The following is a 21,710-nucleotide window of genomic DNA, read 5'->3' as shown; positions in this document are numbered from 1 at the left end:
TACACAAGCACACTAGCAATGACAAATGTTTGGGAATTATTTAATGGTTAACAGATGTGATGGTTCGTAGTGGTGTTTGGAATGGAATCCATTAGATGTTCAAGATCCCATTTTTCAGATTTTTCTTCAACATATGCACATCACTGGAAGTTTGATTTGTCCTGATATTTTAAGGTTTTTTTTTTGTTTTTTTTTTAAAGAGAAGCTGATCACATGAAGCTTTACATGTATTTATTTGAGAAGTTTTTTGTGTACATTTTGTGTAAACATTTTAAACAGTATGCATTAGTGTACACAAACTACAACAAACGACTGAAAGATCGATTAAAACAGTTAGGAATCCATTGGATTCATGGCAACGGATCACCTGAGGATGAGGAGACCGTTATGCATCAGTGTACATCAATTACACAATAGTCACTTGATGACAAATGACTGAAAGATGTAGGAATAAACCATGTTTTTCAGAGAATTTGAGATGTTGTTATAAGTTGATTTAACAGTTAGAAATCTGTTGGATTCCAACGCAACAGATCACCTGAGGATGATGAATATTTCATACACTTACATGACGGTTACTTTACTGCAAATGACTGAAAGATGTAGGAATAATACAATTGGACAATAATCCATTGGATTTAATGGGTAAGGTAGTGGATCACTTGAGGATGATAAGCATACATTTTGTGCCAAAGAAACCAAAAAAAGTAAAAGGTGTGGAATCCGATGGATTCCGGTAACGGATCACCTGAGGAAGATTTTTTGCATTAGTGTACATTAATTTTTCGACGGTTCACTAAAAGATTAACCATGTTTGCGAGAGAAATCGGATATTCCGTGATTTAAAAAAGGAGCAAAAAGGCAGGAATTCATTGGATTCTGTCGCCATGGTGACGCTCTAATGATCGCCTGAGGTAGTGGATCACGAGCGCGTGGCTCGCCGTTTTTGAAATCTGAGCCGCGTGCGTGTTTTGTATTTCTGTTTGGGGTTTTTTTTTTTGTGCGCGTGTCCAGCGGAAGGTTGGGCCAAACGTCACCTCCTCCAGCAGCGCCATATCGCTGCAGAAACCGATTGTTCTCGGTAGAAGTGTTGACGTTCTGAAGATCTGGAGATGCCGACCATGTTGTGGATTTGGGGGTTCCTGGCGCTTTTCGCGCACTCAGTGGGTGAGTAACAAAAAGTGTTAGCATGGATGCTAAAGTGCGCGCGACTCTTTTTCCAACCGGTCTGAGGCGGATTATTTAAAATTTAAAATTTCGGTTTAACCGTTTAATCGGTTTGTGAAGGTTTGTTTGTTTGTTTGTTTGCAGTGTCATATACAAACGGGAAATGTGGTCCTCCAACCAGGTATCCAGACAAACACCTGTTGGAAAAGTATGAGGGGAGGCAGGAGTTTAATGACGGAGACAAGGTGACGTATAAGTGCGCGCTCGGTTACACCGGTCAGGGCTTGCGCGTCTCCTCCTGTAACAACGGAGCATGGAGTCGCCTGGACTTCCAGTGCAAGAGTAGGTGTTTCTAATCAATCAATCAACCATCCAATCAATCAGTAAACTTTTACTTGCTTAAAAGCATCTTCATAACTGTACCTCATCTTTCCCTCAGCTCACTGTGGTAACCATGGTAACCGAAGGTGCCTTTTCTTTCTTTTCAAATCCTGACATCTATCAGTGATGGGCCGTGAATTTGGTACCTGGGCCTTCAGTGGGGTCTTACCCGACTTAATCCACCTCTTAATACCACCACTATCACTATAATACAATACTATACAAAGACGCAATATAACAACACGTGGCATTACAGAGAGAGAGAGACAGTTCACATATGGAGGGTGAAAACCATTTTACTCCAAGACTCCAAACCTCTACACTACAACCACAACTGTGCAGCGCTCCTCAGAGGCTGTAATCCAGTGGTACCGCTCGTATTCACTGGTCTGGAAGTGGAGAACAAACCCATTCCCGGGCTGAGGGTTGGCCGAACTTCTCGCGATGTCTAGCTTTTCTTCAAAATGGATTTTTAAGAGTAATAAGAATTTTAAGAATTGGCTGTAACAGTGTTCCTCTGAACAACCAATCAGAAGACGGAAAAAGGCTGATGCTATTCTGGGCTGCCCTGTGAGGCGAATTTATAATCTGATTGGTTGAAGAAACAGACCCCGTTGCTAATTTTCTCTTAAGGTAAACAGTCCAGCAGTACTGACTGTGAAGGCTCTGGGCAGATTGGATTGACATGGCAGCACATAAAGGCTGAAATCTGATTGGACAAAAGAATCTAACATCCACATACACGTACTGGAAGCAGTGCAGCTAAGAGACGCGCTATGAAATAAAGAGAATAAACTGTGGGGAATAAATGATTAAAATTTCAAAAAAGAAATAATAAAATTGAGGTTGTAATTGGGAGTGCGTCATGCTCAAGTCTGCATCAATTTCACAACGTCTACTTCATGGCAAACGTCTAAAAGATGTAGGGGGAAAAAAAATAGCCATGTTTTCCAGATATTTTGTGACCGAGAAAAAGAAGGAGAATAAAACGGATAGGAATCTGTCAGTCTCCATCTCCATGGTGATGGTAATGGATCACCTGAGGATGACGAGCGCATTATGAATTCGTCTACAGCAATCACTCGATGGTCAATTCACGCAAACTTTTTCTTGATTCAGTTGAATTTTATTTGTAAAGCGCTTTTAACAACGAACGTTGTCCCCTGAGCAGCTTTAGGGAGAACTGTATTTAACAGTTTATTCTTAATGATCGTGCCATTGGTGACCATGCTGAAGGAAAAACTCCCTGAGATGGTATGAGCAAACTGTGGTCCTGACCACGTTGTAGCAAGTCCAAATGTATCCTCAAAGTTCTCTAGTTGCTCAATAACTTAATGGATCTATGAAGGTTCATGTGGAACCATCCTCAGCCGCACAGAGTGAACTCTCTGTGAAGAGACGTCCATGCAGAAGTAGGGCGTTGGGATGAATCTGGCAGATCCGAATGGAAGAAAGGGACATGATCACTGGTCACTAATGTCCAGCATATAAATCAGAAGGACCTCAGCTTGTGGAGTTTTTCTTTCTGACCTTCTCACAGTTTTAGATATAATTTGATATTGTGCTTTGCTTAGATAATGCTCCTGAACATCTGTTCCTTATTTTGCTGGAACTTCGGTGACAAAACTAAGATGCAAACTCCCACCTTTCTCTCTTTTCTCAGGGAAAAGGTGCGGTTCGGCTGGAGAGCTACCAAACGGCCGATTCCGACACATGGGAAACGAATTAGAGGACTTGGTCTACGCAGAGTGCAGTGACGGGTAATGGAATAACCTCGCCGATATAAATTAATCAACGAAATATTATAATGCAGGTGTGCACTTAAATTATGTAGTGAAATTCCATCAGACCTCTGTAGGTTACTTCTGAGCTTCGATTTGCAGACTTGTCAGATATTCACCTTCACCGAAGGAAGACGGATTTCTCTTTCTCTCGTTCATCAGACAGCGTTATCAGAATGTTATTAGGGTGTAACTGAATCTGCGAAGGTTAGCTCGTGTTGTTCTTGAAAACAAGTGGAAAGGTGATAATTTTTGACATTGAGATTCCGTCTCAGCCGTTATCTGGTGAAGTTGTCTTTAATTGGTTTGTAAGACCAAACTGCTCAAAAAATTAACATTTTGTTGATCTCATCTGCCCATGTTGATGAATATCAATCGGCTCACACATTAAATCCATGATTAGATTTGTCCGAATTTAATGTTGAGACTAATTAAACCCAAGCTTCACAAAATATTTAAGAAATTAGAATGTAACTAAAAGTAAAGACTTGCAGCATAATCATCACCAGTCACACGGTTCAACTCCAATCAGCTGAGGTTCATATGAGTTTTTATTTTTTTACAAATGAATTTCTTCGCATCGAGCTGGAAAACTGCGGCACCTTCAAAAGATTGTTTGTCTACAAAAATAGACACGTGTAGAAAGTTTTTTGCTGAAACATTCATAAATGGCAGTTCTGAAGCTTAGCATGTGCACTTCTTTATATCTACTATTTTTTAAGCTGTGAGTTTTTCTACAATGTTCATCATTTAGCTACGTTCTACAAGGGGATTCCGTTAGAAAATGCCTGGCTGACGGGTGGAGTGGAACAGTACCTCGCTGTGTGGGTGAGACCCACTTTTATTACTCAGTTTAAATTTCCTTCCAATATTTGTGTTCTTTATTCATCGTGTATATACACAACACACATGCACTTGTTACAATTTTATAAACGGTGCTGTTTCAGCCATGTTACATCAAGAACTCTGGATTTCTTTCAGTAACGTATAGCGAGCTAATCACGTTTATTTTATAACTTTTCAGATTCAAATTGTGAGTACTGTGTTTATGATTTTAATCACACCCACAATCCAATTCAATTTAACTTATTTCACTCCATTTAGAAATATTTGCTGAGTCTGGCTACTCAGGGCACCACAGTGTTATCTTCCTGGAACTTCTCAAGGCTTTATAATGTCCTCATGGTCATCCGATTAGCACACTGGAATTAGACATGTCATGCAGCACTCTCTTCTGGAGTTCTTTAAGAAAGACTCAAGAAATCTTATAAATTTACATCAGCATTTCAATATCCAATAAGTTCAGCAGCTAGTGAGGAGTTTAAGGGTATTCTGCTGGTCCCTGGTACAGGATGGTTCTTCAGGCATGATTTTGGAGTCTTCTGAAGATCAGCACTAGATGGGACTGGATTTGGGATTATGGTTATTAACACCATGACTGCATAGAGTATTACACAATGTGCAGCGTCACACACTTTGTCTGGTTTGATGGTGCTGTAAAAAATGTTGCAGTAATAAACTTTATGCTTATGTTTTAATCCTTTTTCATATATACAAGTTTCTTTTTTGTTAAAGAAGTAAGACAGGCACAAAGAATTTATTGTATTTATTTATTTTCACATTTTCTAATACATAGCTTTAAAAAAGCTGCTTTTTTTTTACATCTAATTAAATGAATCAAACAGCTGCTCAGTCGAAGTAACAGTTGTTTGTTTTATTTTATTGGACTATTTTCTTGTATTTATTTAGCACCACTTCCCACTAATTTATCTTACACAGGAGGTTTCAAAGATACTTTTTAGTTTCTAACTGTTGCTCATTAAAGGGCAGCTAAACATGCTTGGAGGAGCGCACTGCATTTCACTGTATACATGGCCTAACACTGAACACTGTGTTTCCACTAATAACCAGGAAGTGATTTAGTTGGACAGACCTGTTGCCAATTACAAATAGGATCATAATTTGGTCCAGTTTCTAGTAACTGTCAGGAAAATAAACAGCTTTTATTTAATTTTGCGACAACAATTTCTAGAGGAAAATGCTAACATTTGGGATGAAATTCTCAGAAAATAACACACTTTCCTCCCTCCCACTCTTCAGTGGCTGATGTTGCTACTGTAACCTTTGCCACTGGAGTGGTTTGTCCTCTACTCAAAAATGAGAACGCTACGTTTCATGGAGCAAAGGCTGCTTATAATCCTGGAGAGACCTTATCCTACTCCTGCAATGCTGGATTCCAGCTGAATGGCAATAACAGCATTCTGCAGTGTGGCAGAACGGGGCAGTGGATCCCGAGTCACACTAACTGTCACAGTAAGTCAGGAGGAATTCATTATTGGAATAATATCTGGTTAATCCTTCATGTTGTCTAATCAGGTGGGACATATTCAATATAGAAGTGTGATAATCATACATACATCATCATGTACAGAAATTAGTTTTAACTTAGAAAAGCCCAAAAAAAACCCATTTTTTTTCGCCTTTGAACCATTTTGACAAAAAAAAAAAAAAGATACAAAAATTTCTTCCCAAATTTTAGAGATCAAATGTGAGCGATTTACCATACCCGATGGAAAAGTGAGGTTTGGTCATCTAACCTATAACACACGAGTAAGCATCTACTGTAAGGATGGGTTCCACCTCAAAGGGCCAAGTCACGTCACCTGTGGAGGCCAGGGCGTTTGGATTCCAGCTCCACCCACCTGTGTAAAAGGTCAGCCTCCTTCACTGTATAATCATCATACAATCCAGAATTGTACTTTACCTTTTGCTCTGTGTTCCAGTGATGCCCGTACAGGTCACATGCCCCCCCCCGGCGGTGCCCAACAGCAGCGGACAGGACGGATACAAAGCGGAGTATGAAGTTGGAGAACGTGCCGCCATCTCCTGCCAGAAAGGCTACAGACTGATTGGCTCGTCACAGATCACGTGTCTAGAAGACGGCCAATGGGAGGAACTGCCGAACTGTCACCTCATTGAAGGTAATTCTGTTACCTCTGATTATCCAGAGCGCATTTTAACTTTATATCTTAATATCTAAACATCGATCCATTCAAATTGTCCTCCAGGGAGATGTCCTCCTCCACCGTACGTCCCTAACGCCCACACCGAGCACAACGACCAGACGCACTACAAACCCAATACCATTCTCCGCTTCAAATGTAATCACGGCTACCGCATGGCCCGAGGCCCGAGCACCATCTCCTGCAGGGACGGCCAGTGGACTGATGTTCAGCTGATGTGTGAAAGTATGTCACTTTTAACAAATAAGATAAAGTTTCACAAACAGCATGTCCTCAAGTGTTTCATTCCTTATAGATTTTATAGCTATAAAGTTCTAAAGCTGTAAAAAACAATAAATAAATGAACACCTTCTGGCTGAGAAGATGTAACTATATGGTCATGTGACTACATGTACAACATACTTTATTAACAGAGCAATTTGGCAAACAGGAAGTAGAAGTATCCCATAATCCCATAATGGACGTTTATTTATTTATTTATTTATTTTTTTTCACATTGTTTAACACGTCATCGTGTTTTATCGGTTGTAAAGAGAAAAGGTGCGGCTCGGCCGGGGAGGTGGAAAACGGACGTTATCACTATACAGGCAATTTGTTCGGGGACATGGCTACAGCCAGGTGCAATACAGGGTGAGACTCCAGTCACAACGGCACATTATTTTATGGATACCATGAATTTTTTAAACATTCTAATGTAAAAATTGCCGTCTCATTTTTCATTTTGTTTGAGTGTGTGTGTGTGTGTGTGTGTGTGTGTGTGTGTGTGTGTGTGTGTAGGTACCAACTGGTCGGAAAGGCCGTGAGATTATGCAGAGCCAATGGCTGGGATGGCAGAGCACCTGTATGTGAGGGTGGGCATGTCATTTTTCTACCTGTCCACCTTTTATTGTTTTATTCTGACATTGGAATGGACACGGCCCATGGAAATGCATCGTTCTGCTATTTGAGGATTTGATCTAAAATCACATTGATGAAACGAAACTGTAGTAGCCAGTATTTAATAGTTGTGGTAACATTTTGAGATGTTTTCCATATTATATTTGAATATTTTCTTACATTTCTGTAGTGAGAAATCATTTATCTATTAATCCAGAAGCCACTATAAATGTAAAGGTGTGTTTCTGTAGTTCTCAGAAGTACATTTCAGGCCTAATAAACTAAATGTGTGTGGTGTGTTTATTGCTGAAATGCATCTGTGTGTGTCCTTTACAGCAATCCAGTGCCCTGAGCCTCCCTCGGTCCTGGGCGCAGACTTAATTTATGACCTAAGTGAAATAATAAAATACGGTTATGTGGCGTCATACAGATGTCACTTTGGGACGTTGATCGGCGAATCAGACATCGTGTGCACTGAACAGGGCACGTGGAGCCCTCCTGCTCCTCGCTGTGAAGGTTAGCACAACACCATACACATCAATCACGTGCACAATTATTTACACACAGTGTTATTTCTTTAACAACACTAAAGTGAATTAGATACAGTAGATAGATTACTTTTAGCTGTAGAATAATAAGATATATAACATTTTAAAAGTGTTTTTATATTTGCCCTGCTTTCTAAAGCCTCTGGACTTTTTTCTGTAGTTACATGCCCTCCCCTCAACCTGTGGTACGGAGTAATAGTGTCTGGAATGAGACCTCGATACCCATCTGGGAGCTCGGTGGCTTTCAGGTGCAACCCAGGACGAAGATTAAGCGGCCCTAAAGTCATCACCTGTGGTATGGATGGATACTGGAAGCCGAGACTCCCTAATTGTGTAATTTGGTACGTTTTCATATTATTACAAAAATTGTAATTATAAGTTACTCTATCTCTACTGTACTGTTTTAATTATCAGCTTTTTAAAAATATCCTCCTTTTAATTTTTTCCTCCATCCTATCTTTAGCCAACAATAACAAAAAAAAAAAATTACTAACTTTTTATCATTGTTTAATCGTTCAATCTCTTATACATATTTTCCAGATTTCACTTGAAGGACTTGCCAGAACATGACCACAGCTATAACTGCTTCTCTAAGAAATGCAATAAATAAGCTTTTTTTTTTCATGAATATTCATATAGTGCTATCTTAAAAATATTATATTTAATATAAGAATGTATATTAGTGCTATAATACATTTAGCAGTTAAACATTTGTCTTTCTGTACTTTTTTTCTGTTTATAAAACAAATATTACATTACTACATAAATTCAGTTGTGTGTGTGTGTGTGTGTGAATGAGTCATTTGTTCTGAAAGCTTTTTACATTTTTATTTCTCAAATACACACCTCATATTTTTCATCTGTTCTTTTGAAATGATATTGACAGCTTGTTGTACCTGGAGCAAGATTTCATTTATTCATGACCGTCTTTATTTTGGAATGTTGGGATTAAACCAGTTGAAGGATTTTTCTTACACGAGTAACACAAGTGTCCCACATGTTGGTACGTTAAATATAAATGTAAATGTTGATGTTTTCATGCACTTCCCTACATTATAAGTTGTTACATTTGTGCCTGTTTTTATTTCCGAGGACACGAAGGGTCTCTGTATGCGGTACATAATGAACACAAATCTCTTTTATTTAAAATATCAATTCAGAATTTTTACTAGAACTTTATTAATGCCATTTTCCTTATTTCTATTTTATTTTTCAAAATACAATCCAGGTTTTACAAGCTCAAGCGACATATATAGTAAAATCAGGACACTTTTAGTAGAAAGATTAAAAGCTGATCTAACTCAAGACAAAACCTGCACCGGTTTGGAAACGATGTACGGACAGAAAGGATCTCTGGGGTCCTGGATGGTGTAATTATCTCAGGGTTTTGTCCTAATGATGAATAGTCCTTTTTAAAGTGTATATTAATCCAGTGTATACAGTCTGATTCTTTATATACTGTATGTTTAATATTAGTGTGTGTATGTGATTTATTTAAAACCCTATTTACATTTCATTTGATGTCTATTGGATTTTTGTGGTGATCCTGTAAGTGTAAGGGATTTTTTTCACCTTTGTATGCTACTGAAAATGACTATAAGATTCAGGGAATGGTGAAGGAAACCAGTAACGTTTTCTAGAGAACGTTGAACCGAATATAAAATAATTGTGAAACTCTGTGACTCAGTAGGTGGTGAACTGGAGTGAAGTGACAGCGAGAACAAATCACCTGAACGCAATAGTTTGATGATGCACTCTCCTCTCGTGTCAGAGAGAGTGTGTGTGTGTGTGTGTGTGTGTGTTACGGAGGATTGGATTTTTCTGTTACGCCCTCCGTCATCACAGATCCTTTTAACAGGCTCTAGAGGCGATCATTCCCTCAGTCTGAGTTCTGGAGATGGCGGTCATCGTGTGGACTTGTGTGATGTTGGTGCTCTCAGTGCACCTCGTGGGTGAGTAAAACCGTTCACGTGGAGATCTATCAAACTGTATCGATCAGTGGATCACATTTAGCTGGTAGATCCAATTCGGTCAATAGATCTATCCAATTATTTTAGTGTATTTAAAGCTTATAATCTGTTCGGTATTTTCTCTCTTCGATTCAGACGTTTGCTTTAGAAAACAGTATTTAAATGTTGTTAAAAATTTCACTTTGTAACAAATAAACATCTCGAACAGGTCAAAGTACAGGATGGTTGTTGATTCACTGTGTGTGTGTGTGTGTGTGTGTGTAGGCAAAAACACGCATGTCCCCAAACGCACAAGATCCAACATTTTCACATTGTTTTGTTCCTGAATCTGGATTATTCAGAGTAATCCGGTTTACTGTCGAGGAGCGCACTCTGCTGGTGTATCTGTAAAAGATCCCCATAAATAGTCTACATTCAATAGTACTAGTGTGAGAGGATGATGAGATCTTTCAATCATTGAATATTGGGTATATCTACTGAATTGGATCTATTGACTGATATATCTAGTAAATCTAGTGACTGTTTTTGATCTATGATTGGTACAGCTGGAAATATGTAATGGATCAATTGGATCTACTGACTGATACAGTTGGAAAGATCTGCTGACTGAATTGGACCTATCGACTGACAGTTGTTGAATCTAAAGACTAAATTTGATCTACTCTCTGGTACTATTGGTAAATCTACTGAGTGAATTAGATCTTCTGACTGATCCAGTTGTTAAATCTACTGATTCATTTTGATCTACAGAATGATCCAATTGGAAAGACCTACTTACTAAATTTGATTTACTGTCTGGAACAATTGAATAGATCAACAGACTAATTTGGATCTATTAACTAATATGATTGGACAAATATATTGACTAAATTGGATCTGCCAACTGAATTTAATAGATCCACTGACTGATGCAAGTGAACAGATCTACTGCCTATTACAAATAGAAAAGTCACTTGGTTAAATTTGATAAATTTTACTTATACAGCCATCTGTAACACTGACGTCCATTTTATGACTTGTGTGATGCTATGATTTTCCGTCTCTCTCTCTCTCTCTCTCTCTCTTTATCTCTCTCTCTCTCTCTCTCTCTCTCTCTCTCTCCCCTCTTCAGTCCCTCAGTCATCGACTCCTACGTCTTACTCTTTCTCCTCACGCTTTACCTTTGCAGCCCCTAGCAAAGAATGTCCACCACTCAGCACAGATGATAAAGCTACTTATAACATAACAAAGGACACATATACAGATAAGGAGACCGTATCCTACGTCTGCAATGTTGGCTTCCGGCTAAAGGGCCGCAAAAGTAAACTCCTGTGTGTAAATGGAACATGGAAACCAAAAAGTGCAGAATGTAAACGTAAGTCAAAACGAATTCTTTGATAAATTCTGAATTTAAAGAGGTACAGTGATATTAATTTCAGCTTTCCCAATGCATCAACTCAATGATATACTTCCTATTTAAACTGGATTAGCTTCAGATGTACTGGTGGAGAAATCGTTTGAATGTAATTACCTCAGATTTCATTGTTTTGCAAGTCTTCCTGGAGAGAGGCATATGCCAATAAAATGGGGAAAAAATGTGAGATTTTAATTTAATCAGTTTGACTAAAAAAGATGCTGCAAAATGATCCTGTATGTTTCTTAATTGTTCTTAGTGATCAAATGTGAGAAATTGACCATTCCCAATGCCAGTCTAAATACTGGCCATCGAAGGTTCAACACCCAAGTAAACATCAGCTGCCAGGAGGGGTACAACATCAAAGGGCCTAATGTTATCACCTGTGGAGGCCAGGGCGTTTGGATTCCAGCTCCACCCACCTGTGTAAAAGGTTAGCCTCCTTCACTGTATAATCATCATACAATCCAGAATTGTACTTTACCTTTTGCTCTGTGTTCCAGTGATGCCCGTACAGGTCACATGCCCCCCCCCGGCGGTGCCCAACAGCAGCGGACAGGACGGATACAAAGCGGAGTATGAAGTTGGAGAACGTGCCGCCATCTCCTGCCAGAAAGGCTACAGACTGATTGGCTCGTCACAGATCACGTGTCTAGAAGACGGCCAATGGGAGGAACTGCCGAAATGTCACCTCGTTGAAGGTAATTCTGTTACCTCTGATTATCCAGAGCGCATTTTAACTTTATATCTTAATATCTAAACATCGATCCATTCAAATTGTCCTCCAGGGAGATGTCCTCCTCCACCGTACGTCCCTAACGCCCACACCGAGCACAACGACCAGACGGACTACGAACCCAATACCACTCTCCGCTTAAAGTGCAATCTCGGCTACCGCATAGCCCGAGGCCCGAGCACCATCTCCTGCAGGGACGGCCAGTGGACTGATGTTCAGCTGATGTGTGAAAGTATGTCACTTTTAACAAATAAGATAAAGTTTCACAAACAGCATGTCCTCAAGTGTTTCATTCCTTTTATACAAGTTTGTATTAACTACAAAACAACATCATTATTATATCTATCAAGTTCTAAAGCTATAAACAATCGAGATGATGTAACTATATGGTCATGTGATGGATTATAGGTACAACATACTGTAGTACCAGAGCGATGTTACAAACAGGAAGTAGAAGTAGTCCATGTTTTTGTACATTGTTTAACTCGTCACTACGTTTTTCGTGTTGTAAAGAGAAAAGGTGCGGCTCGGCCGGGGAGGTGGAAAACGGACGTTATCACTATACAGGCTCTTCGTTCGGGGACATGGCTACAGCCAGGTGCTTTGAAGGGTAAGAATCCAGTCACAACAGTTTAAACAACTTAATAATAAGATAAAAAACATTTACATGACATTTAACATGTTACTTTTGAAATGAAGCTGTGTTTACTGTGAATTCATTCACATTCGACTTCTGTTTTCTTGCTTTATTATTTCTTTATAGGTTTTAATTTAGTTTGCTTTGATTGCTATATATGTTTTTATTAAGGTATAGTGTGTGTGTTTTTGTTTGTGTGTTTGTAGGTACCAGCTGATTGGAGTGGGTGTGAGGCACTGCACGAATAATGGATGGGATGGACGAGTAGCTGTGTGTGAGGGTAGGTGTGTGTGTGTGTGTGTGTGTGTGTGTGTGTGTGTGTTTTTTTCTTATTGGTTTTGGTGATCACTGATTTCCAATTCTAGGCCACTCCTTTAATTTACATGTACACGTTTAGCAGATGCTCTTATCCAGCGCAGCGTACAAACGTGCCTTGATGTTGCAAAATTAACTGGAAAGACTGGAATCTTTTCATGGGAATTACAGGAATTAATGGAAATAAACTGGGAATTTACTAAATTGCAGGTTAGCTATAACAGGGTAGTTAAATGTAGTTGAATAAAATCTTGCAGGATAATTTTGGTTAAAACAACCAGATTTGTTTTTATTCATTCCCATCAATTCCCAAAAATTCTTGGTAAAATTCCAACTTGGAATATGTCCAAATTATAAGACGAAATCTCTGTGTACAGAAATTATAATTTATATATTTATGTAAAGATATAAAACAAACAGGGAAAGTGTGTTTTCTTTAGTTTCACACTTGTTGTATACATATATTTGTGTGTATGTTTTACAGCTAACCAGTGCCCTGATCCTCCAGAGGTGCCAGACGCAGACGTATATTTAGGGACAAGTGGGATAATAAAACCAGGTTACGTGGCGTCCTACAGCTGTCGTTTAGGCACGTTGATCGGCGAATCCGAAATCGTCTGCACTGAAGATGGCACATGGAGTCATGAGGCTCCTAGGTGTAAAGGTTCGAGCGAGTCATTGGGTCTTCTTTAAGATTCCAAACAATTTATTACACACGTCTTCTTGTGTGTGTGTGTGTGTATAAAGAACAGTCACAATGTACTTTCACATTTGTGTTCTTATAAAAATCTCTTTTTTCTTCATGTCTTTCAGTTGTTTCGTGTCCTGCCCCTAATATACAGTCTGGGTTTATATTTTCTGGAGTGAGGCGTCAGTACAATTCTGGAATCTTGGTGACGATCAAGTGCAATCCAGGATGGAGATTATTTGGCTCTAGTGTCATCAAGTGTGGGGCGGATGGAGAATGGAGACCAAGACTCCCTAAATGCGTATGTAATAATGAATAATAACACGATTTTCTGTGTCTCACCGCTATTCTTCCGTCCAGTGTCACTCAATCCTTCCTTTAACTCTTCTTTGTTCTGCTCATCCTTCGAATATCATCAATTGCATTTTAATCATTTTACTTTTTACACGTCTTTTTTTTTTTCAGAGCTCTTCCCAAGGAGGACGTTACTGAGAGCAGAAGCGCAGCAGCAACTTCTCGTCCTTCATCAGTTTTCTGTGACACTTTACACACACACAAAAAAAAAAAGCACCCGTCCAATAATGATCGCATTAATAAGGTTAATATCTGATGTCATCATTTTAATAAGAAATAAACTGCTGTCCTGCTGCACTTTTATGACTTTGAAGAAATATTCTATCTCTGATTGTAAGTTGCACCTTTGACTTTTCCTCCTTGGTTTAATGGTTCACACGTTGTACAAAACACACATTTACACAATGTTTAAAAAAAAAATCCCACATTCCAGGTTTTTCATTTTCTAGTCAAACGACCGCATCGTTGTGCTCATGTACTTTGATTTTTGCTTTAAATACAGTAACATGAATGTTGACACTTTAATAGGAACATGTAGAAGTAATCTAAAAGGTACGCCGTGTTTTCTTGTTGTTTGTTTTTTGAAGAAATGTGATCTTTTCGACAGAAATTGATCTGTTGCAGATGTGATGTGATTGAAGTTTCTTCTGCTTTCTCTGAGTATGAGCAGATATCTTCCTTTTTACTCGGCTGTTTGTTTGTGTGTATGTTTCTATGGAATTGTGTTTATGGCAAATGTATTAAATATTTACACAAATTCAAGTTTCTTTCTACAGAGCTTTTCACAATGGACATGCAGCTCAATACAGCTTTACAGAATGTAAGAAATAAAGAAGGAAGAATAAAAAAAAAACAACTGTTTTTCCCTGAACATCACGAACATGTTTTAATACATTTTGTCCTGGTTGGTCTGATGATGATGATGATGATGATGATGATGCCAGATTCAGCTTTGACTGAACATCATTTGTAGGAAGACATGAGTCGTCGAAAGCCAGACAGTCCCGGTCTCAGAGCTCCGATCCTCTCCCTGGTGTTACAACCATCTGAATAAAGACATGATCCCATCCACACTGCCACTGCTAAACACACAGGCAACAACAGCACACTTTACAGTCCAGCAACTGAAAAACAACAATCATCTCCTTCATGATCAGTTTTTAAGACAAAAGTCCAATAAGTAAACTTACTTCCAGTGGTTGGTGTCACGGCCTCTGATGTTTCTCATCCCTGGTTTGCGTCTGAGCGATTGTTTGTTACCAAAATTGTTATTAGAATAATGAAAATTAAGAGAACCCGCTCTTTTAACCTTCTGTTTCTTGTGAGTTCCTGTGGCTCATTTGGATGAGCTTTGCTTTGCCTCGCCTCGCCTCTGGGAGTTTCTTTTATTTTACATCTCCAGCAGCAGAGAACTAAATTATTAATGAAAAACACACAACAGGTGTAGACGTTTAATCCACTAAGCCATCTGGACTAACACCTCTGGACTCAGTGGGACACATCTTTTTTTAAATTATTTTGTTTTAGATCAGCAGAAAGAAACTACTTCTACAGATAAACACTCATCACCTGACCCAGGACTCTTTTCTTTTAACTCGACCACTAGAGGGCGACAGAAACAAAACCAATTTTCTTTTTTGATATAAATGTGAATCTACTTCAGGCTGCTGAAGATGTTATGGAGTGTGTTTTAGTGTAATTGTGGTTAAGTTCAGTTTTCTGGACCCACCCAGGACCACGATTAGCAGATGAACCTTTTCACTTGTAAGACTTATAGAGACTAGAAGCCGGTACTTTCTGTGCTGTAGATACCTCAGTACATTGATGTTTTGTTTACTTTTCCTTGATCTACACATAACAGATGTTTCCTCATGCCTTGTGAATGTTTCTGGTGTATACCACAGACGATTTATTGATATTTGATGGAGATTTCTGATGTAAACACGTACTCTGAGATATACACCAGGAACATTCACAAATTTCCTCAAGATACAATTACGTTGTGAGATCATGTTGAGATTGCGAGAAAATGAAGTCGTGGTAACGAGAAAACAAGAAAGGAAAATAGATATAAGAGGGCGTGGCCTCTTAGGACTTCCAAATGGTGCATCTTTTTCTTCCTAAATAAATTTTTTTTTATAGGGTTGCCATGTTTAAAAAAAAATACCCTTTAGATATCCTTCTCTACTAAAATAATCTAAAAACAGAAGATGCCAATAACCAATTATCGAATTGACGTACGTACAATTTTAACGTTCTTTTATACTATAGGTTCTTCCTCTCTCAGAGGCGAAAGCTGAGACAGAAAACAGAAGAGACTCCCGTTTGTACGAACACCAAATCCTTTCATTTAAAAAGACAATACAAAACTCCAGACATTTTTTTTTTTTTTACATGAGCATAAACAATTTCAAGTGCAAATACCATTACCCACTCCATGCAACACCGTGGCCAAGTCGTTTCTCAAAGGAAAGGAACCCAAAATCAAATCAAATAAAAACAATTCTTCAGGCAGTCAGTAACAAAAAAAATCTCACAGAGGCTAAATTACAATAACGACAGTTTACTTTTTATGAACATTCATTAAAAAACTTGCTAATTTGCCTTAACGTTTATTTATTTATTTATTTTTCCCTCCATGATCCGGCTGCACTGAGGCGAACGTTTCGCCGGAAGGCTACATAAACATTATCCAACATCATATTTTGTACCCGACCAATGAGTAAGAAGCTTCCAACTGCTTAAAAAATGGAAAATGAAAGATTTCTGGCTTCCTAAGTGGCGCGACTTTGGGGAAAAGAGAGAAAGGTTTTGTTCATTTATATATATTTTGGCCAAATGTATTGGGACACCTGATTTTTCCAGCCATATGTGGTTCTTCTCCAAACTGTTACCACAAACTTGCTAATGTATCGGATGTCTTTGGATGCAGGAGCATGACATTTTTCTTTCACTTGAGCTACAGTAGGAGACCCAAACCCTTTCCAGCATGACAATTTGCACAAAGCCAGCTCCATGAAGATCTGCTTAACATGGGTTGGAAGATGTGAAAGATCTCCTGCTATAGAGCTCTGAACACCTTTGGGTTAAATGTGAACGCTGACTGTCTGTGGCCCAGGAACCTCCTTACCTTCTCACCTACATCATTTTTAACTCCCAAATTCACCACAGAATCTGGTAGAACATCTTCCCAGAAGAGTGGAGCTTATTAGAACAGCAAATGGAGACTAAATGTGGAATGTGATTCATGGTTTCAGAAATAATCGTTTGCACGTCTGGGGTGGTCTTTGGAAGAGAATATTTGGGGGTGGGGTGGGGAGGGGGGTAACAAAATAATTAGATTTGAATATAAACATTATATAAAAAAAAAGTATTTTATGAAACCAAACCAAAAAAAAATCTCTTTACATACCAGTTCAAACGAAAAGATCCATCCTTTTAGGTTTTTTTCTTTTTAACGGGTTTCTGTCAGGCGCAATAAGACACGAGTCCCATAATAAACAAACTATTATGGGATGTTATTAATACAAGGCTGTTATTTGGGATCGGCTTTAGCTCTTAGACTTGACATTAGTCTACGTTCATTTCCGTATTTACAATATACAATAAAACAAACTGAAAAGAAAAAAAAGAAATCTACCATGGAGAGACACCACTCGGTGTCATCAAACGTATTCTGCACTTTTTTCCTCTCTCTTTCTTTCTCTCTCTTTCTCCACTGAACCGACGGGAATGTTAAAGTAGAAAAAAAAAAACAACACATTCGTAAGGCACGCATCATGTGTTTGGAGTTTGTGTATTACGAGTGCAGGCGTGCACAGGCGTCCGCTAAACTGACGTGCACGTGTCGTTCCTACGCCCTGAATGACGAGCAGGAGTTTAGATCTGTGGGTGTTTAGATCAGCAGTGATCCTGGGTAAGAGATGAACGTGGTGTGCGCTACATCGTTTTCACAGTGGAGATTTTCGGACAGGAAATTGAAAAGCAGGACTTCCTGTAAAGGCAAGTACACAAACCCTCAAACTCACAAACTATCTTGAACGAGTGTCGCATAATGTGACCTAAATTATATACAGGTCTGCGCAAAAAAAAAAAAAAAAAAAAAGAATATATATATATATATATATATATATATATATATATATATATATATATATAGTTTCTGGTGGATTTTCCCTTTGAGGGCCTTCGGGGAGGTCAAAAGGTTCGAATTTAATGTAGTTTAAAGTGACATTTTTTTTTCTTCTCCAAATCAAAGAAGCAGCAATTAGTCGCAAAAAAAACCAAACAACAACAACAACAAAAACAACCACCCACACACACACATCTCAGCTCGGTTCTCTGCAGAATCCATTTCTCACTGCAACTCGATTCTCTTTCGATTCAGTCTCGTAATAATGCACTACATCTTCACTAGGCCTCGTTACATTAACTCATATACGCTCGCAAACAACCGCGGAACGAGTAACACAACGCGGACGGACGGAAAAGTACTGTTTTAACAGCGTGACAGGACGACTGAAGACGTTCTGAGAGCTGAACGACGATATGAAGTAAAACGGGACGGGAAAAAAAGACGGATTATATGACGAATATATTGTACGAACGCGAGAGCGACGCGCTATGGGGGAGGGGGAGGACGGGGGGGGGGGATGGGGTGGCAGTAGATCAGAAGCTCAGCTCACAATCGTGCTTATTGACTAAACCCTCTCTCGCCTTCCGGCACCTCGAACTAACCCGATCGTGCGACGTCCCAGTGAGCGCTATGATGCTCAAAATGCAGGCGTGTCCTCTACGGATTGTTTGGGATGGAAGGATCGAGGCATGACACCTTAAATCAAGACATAGAACAGTTTTTCCTGGTGCTCACGGGAATATTGCACCTCCTACATTATATATTCCAGACATCAGGACACGGAGTGGTGACAGGATCTTAAAAGCACAAGAAAACCCCTCGTTACTGTACGCTGCGAAATGCATGAAGCCGTTATTCGCCGTCTTCTTTTCGGAAAAGGAATGAAAAATAAAATAAAAATCAGAAATGCGAAACCGAATGTGCATAGTGAAGCGAGAGATGAAAGTCAAAAGCCTGGTTGAATTTGTTTGGAAATAAAGCGTGTGCTGAACCCTTTAGACTGAAGCCTGCTGTCAGAGTGGGCCGGAGTGCAGGAAGCCTCGGAGCGGAAGCGGCTACTTGTACGGTCGGAGGAAGGCGGACACTTTGCTGCTGATAAGCCGGATGAAGGAGCGCGGCAGCATCTCGTTGGAATCCCGAGCCGTGTACTTGTAGTAGTTGTTGGGGTGCGCCAGGACGTCGAAGAGCGTCTTGATTAACTTTTTGTCCTGTGGAGAGACACAGTGTGGAGAGAAATGAACGCAGGAAATCGAGCAGATCATGTGATTGATTCAAGAGTCAAGATTTGTTTTTCATCCGTCACAGACGTGGATATATGCGGAACGCAACTCACGCATTAAATTAGATTATTTTATAATTATATTTAATTATATAATTATAAATAATATTATGGTATTCCAAAAAATAATATTGTGCAAATAAATGTTCAAGAATAAAATACTAACAATCTAATAACTACATTATGGAGGCAAAAGTATGTGGACACCTGAGCATGAGATTATGAGCTTCTTTTTAAACATCACATTCCACATTGTGTCTCCATTTGATTTCTAAAAAGCTCTCTCTCTCTCACACACTCACACACTCACACACTCACACACTCACACACACATCCACTCTTCTGGAAAGATGTTCCACTAGACTTTCTTTTGGAGGCCTGGGGTGCAGTCAGCGTTCACATTCACCCTGAAGATGTTACTGTTGAAGCGCTAAAGCAGGAGATGTTCCGCTCCAAACAATGTAAAGCAGATCTTCATGGAGCAGGCCTCAATGTGTTTCTCTGATTTTGTGGTTACATTTCGGAGAAGAAACACGTACGGGTGGAAAAAAAAAAAAAAAGTCGATTGTCCCAATACTTTTAGCCTCACAGTGTAGTTTAACCCTATGTTTATCTGTATTTGTTTATCTTTTATCGGACCTTCAGGATTTCTTGATGGTTCTCCGAGGCGTAAAGTCTTCCGTCCCTCACGATGTCCTCCACCAGCTGCTCGTAGTCCTCTGACACACAACAAAACATCTCCAATCAGAACGCTGACAAATACGGGATCTACGTTAAAGTTACTACAGTCAACAAAACCCAAGAAAACAATATTATTGATAATAAACACGTGTGATAAAGTGTGTGTGTGTGTGTGTGTGTGTGTGGTATTAAAACGGAAAGCGGCACATTGCGTACCGTCGTACGTGACATAAGGGATGTGGAAGCCACGTGCACTGTTCACGTCGTTGGATTTGAAATTGATCCAGAGGCGGCGTGATCGAGCCGTGAACGCGATCGGCCTCTCGTATGTCTGACACGTCTCGTAGGTGGTGATGGACGTCACTGACCCTGTGTTTCGGTGGAGAAAGTGACAGATGTTCCTCTGCATTAGATTACAAGTATATACGTGTGTGTGTGTGTGTGTGTGTGTATGTTTGTGTGGGAAACATATGAAATGTTTCTCTCGTATTAAAATCGGAACCCATCCTATGCCACATACAGTTCTTCCTCATCACCAGCACGTCTCCACAGTCGTCCTCGGATGGCAGGAAGATCTCTGGTACGACGATGAGGATTTTGCGCTTGCTGGGAGGGTTGATGGTCCAGATGCAGTCCACGTTAGCAGGATAATCTCCGGGGTAGTTCGGAGACTCGATGTAGCCGATATATTCTCCGATTTCACCTCCGCATTCTCTGTCTGTACAAACACACACACACGTCACTGATCCGAAGCTGACCTGACCCACAGATTTGGGTTGGGAATAAACTGGGAATCGGCTTACTCTTGCACTGAGACACGCTGGTCGCCCCGTCGAAGTCTGTGGTGGTGTTTCCTGGGCAGGAGATACAGTAATTCTGTTTGAAGTCTGTTTGGTACGTTCCCAAAGGACACCGGATACACCGGTGCACAGAGGTGTTGTAGTAATGTCCCGGTGGACAAGACACTGCAGAACACACACACACACACACACACACACACACACACACACACACACACACAATGTTCAAATTAGATCATAAAAAAATGTCTCTACTTTAATAAGACCTGAGCTTTGTGTTAAAGAGGGCGTGATTACAGTGCAGATGTTACACCTTGTTACAATGGACATTATCATCATCGTTATAATTATCGTTACATGGCACATGACTGACATGGTAGGCACCGGTTGCACGATACACCGGAACCACAAAGGCACACCGTCTTTTGAAAACGATTTCTAATTTTATTAGTACCAGTACTTTAAGAGTGACAGCTGTAGTTCAGAGCATTCGACTATAGGGGGCAGTGTTTCTACGGCACACTGCCGAATTCTTTTTCTCTTCCTCTCACGGCGATGAAACTTTGTAAATAATTAAAGATGAAAATTATTTATGATTTATATATTTATTTGATTTTATTTTTTAGTGTAAACAGTTCTACTTTGTTTCAGCAGACGGACAAATTTGTTTGTTAATAAAAAAAAACAAAAGTTCCATTATTCAAATACTTTTTTTTTTTTTTGCCATAGTATCGATTTGGAATTGGTATCATGATATTTAATTTAGGAATCGTATCGAAGTGTTGGTATCGCGACGACGCTAGTAAGCGCTGATGATGCGCGTTTGTTTACCTCAGAGATGTTTGTTAATTAATACATTTGCATCGTTACGTATGTTTAAAGATCGTCACGTGATTACGCTGACGCTCTAGAGACCTCGACTTTTAACTCGACACGTTATTTTCAT

General features: G+C 39.5%; 2 protein-coding genes across 4 annotated transcripts in view; one reads left to right on the top strand and one right to left on the bottom strand.

The window, feature by feature from the left end:
* The first annotated feature begins 995 nt into the window (after positions 1 to 995).
* On the top strand, positions 996 to 14,166 carry si:ch73-217n20.1 (complement receptor type 1). Its single transcript, XM_046868791.1, has 22 exons — positions 996 to 1,167; positions 1,312 to 1,509; positions 3,212 to 3,308; positions 4,084 to 4,157; positions 5,430 to 5,642; positions 5,869 to 6,042; positions 6,113 to 6,310; positions 6,398 to 6,577; positions 6,886 to 6,982; positions 7,130 to 7,203; positions 7,565 to 7,744; positions 7,937 to 8,117; positions 9,660 to 9,724; positions 10,858 to 11,100; positions 11,399 to 11,572; positions 11,643 to 11,840; positions 11,928 to 12,107; positions 12,389 to 12,485; positions 12,719 to 12,792; positions 13,312 to 13,491; positions 13,641 to 13,816; positions 13,981 to 14,166. The coding sequence occupies exons 1-22, from the start codon at positions 1,113 to 1,115 to the stop codon at positions 14,005 to 14,007; spliced, it is 3,135 nt and encodes a 1,044-aa protein (XP_046724747.1). The 5' UTR covers positions 996 to 1,112; the 3' UTR covers positions 14,008 to 14,166.
* Positions 14,167 to 18,005: 3,839 nt separating this feature from the next.
* The window catches only part of scube3 (signal peptide, CUB domain, EGF-like 3), an 80,327-nt gene continuing 76,622 nt past the window's right edge, over positions 18,006 to 21,710 (bottom strand). For 2 of the 3 annotated variants that reach the window (XM_046869958.1, XM_046869960.1), the window contains 5 exons: positions 20,768 to 20,929; positions 20,485 to 20,682; positions 20,181 to 20,333; positions 19,923 to 20,002; positions 18,006 to 19,212 (listed from right to left, as the gene is read on the bottom strand). In XM_046869958.1, coding sequence (XP_046725914.1) covers positions 19,060 to 19,212; positions 19,923 to 20,002; positions 20,181 to 20,333; positions 20,485 to 20,682; positions 20,768 to 20,929 — 746 coding nt within the window. In that variant the 3' untranslated portion in view covers positions 18,006 to 19,059. The remainder of the gene's footprint in view (positions 19,213 to 19,922; positions 20,003 to 20,180; positions 20,334 to 20,484; positions 20,683 to 20,767; positions 20,930 to 21,710) is intronic. The other variant, XM_046869959.1, reaches the window with a different exon arrangement.

Source organism: Silurus meridionalis, chromosome 16, assembly GCF_014805685.1.
Source record: "Silurus meridionalis isolate SWU-2019-XX chromosome 16, ASM1480568v1, whole genome shotgun sequence".
NCBI lineage: Eukaryota > Metazoa > Chordata > Actinopteri > Siluriformes > Siluridae > Silurus > Silurus meridionalis.
This window is presented reverse-complemented; position numbering and strand designations above follow the sequence as displayed.

Excerpts from the sequence above, each read along its gene's own strand:
- si:ch73-217n20.1 (XM_046868791.1), top strand. The coding sequence starts at position 1,113 with ATGCCGACCATGTTGTGGATTTGGGGGTTCCTGGCGCTTTTCGCGCAC. Across the intron at positions 5,643-5,868 it reads GAGTCACACTAACTGTCACA|AGATCAAATGTGAGCGATTT; the intron begins GTAAGTCAGGAG and ends CCCAAATTTTAG. Across the intron at positions 11,573-11,642 it reads TCCACCCACCTGTGTAAAAG|TGATGCCCGTACAGGTCACA; the intron begins GTTAGCCTCCTT and ends TCTGTGTTCCAG.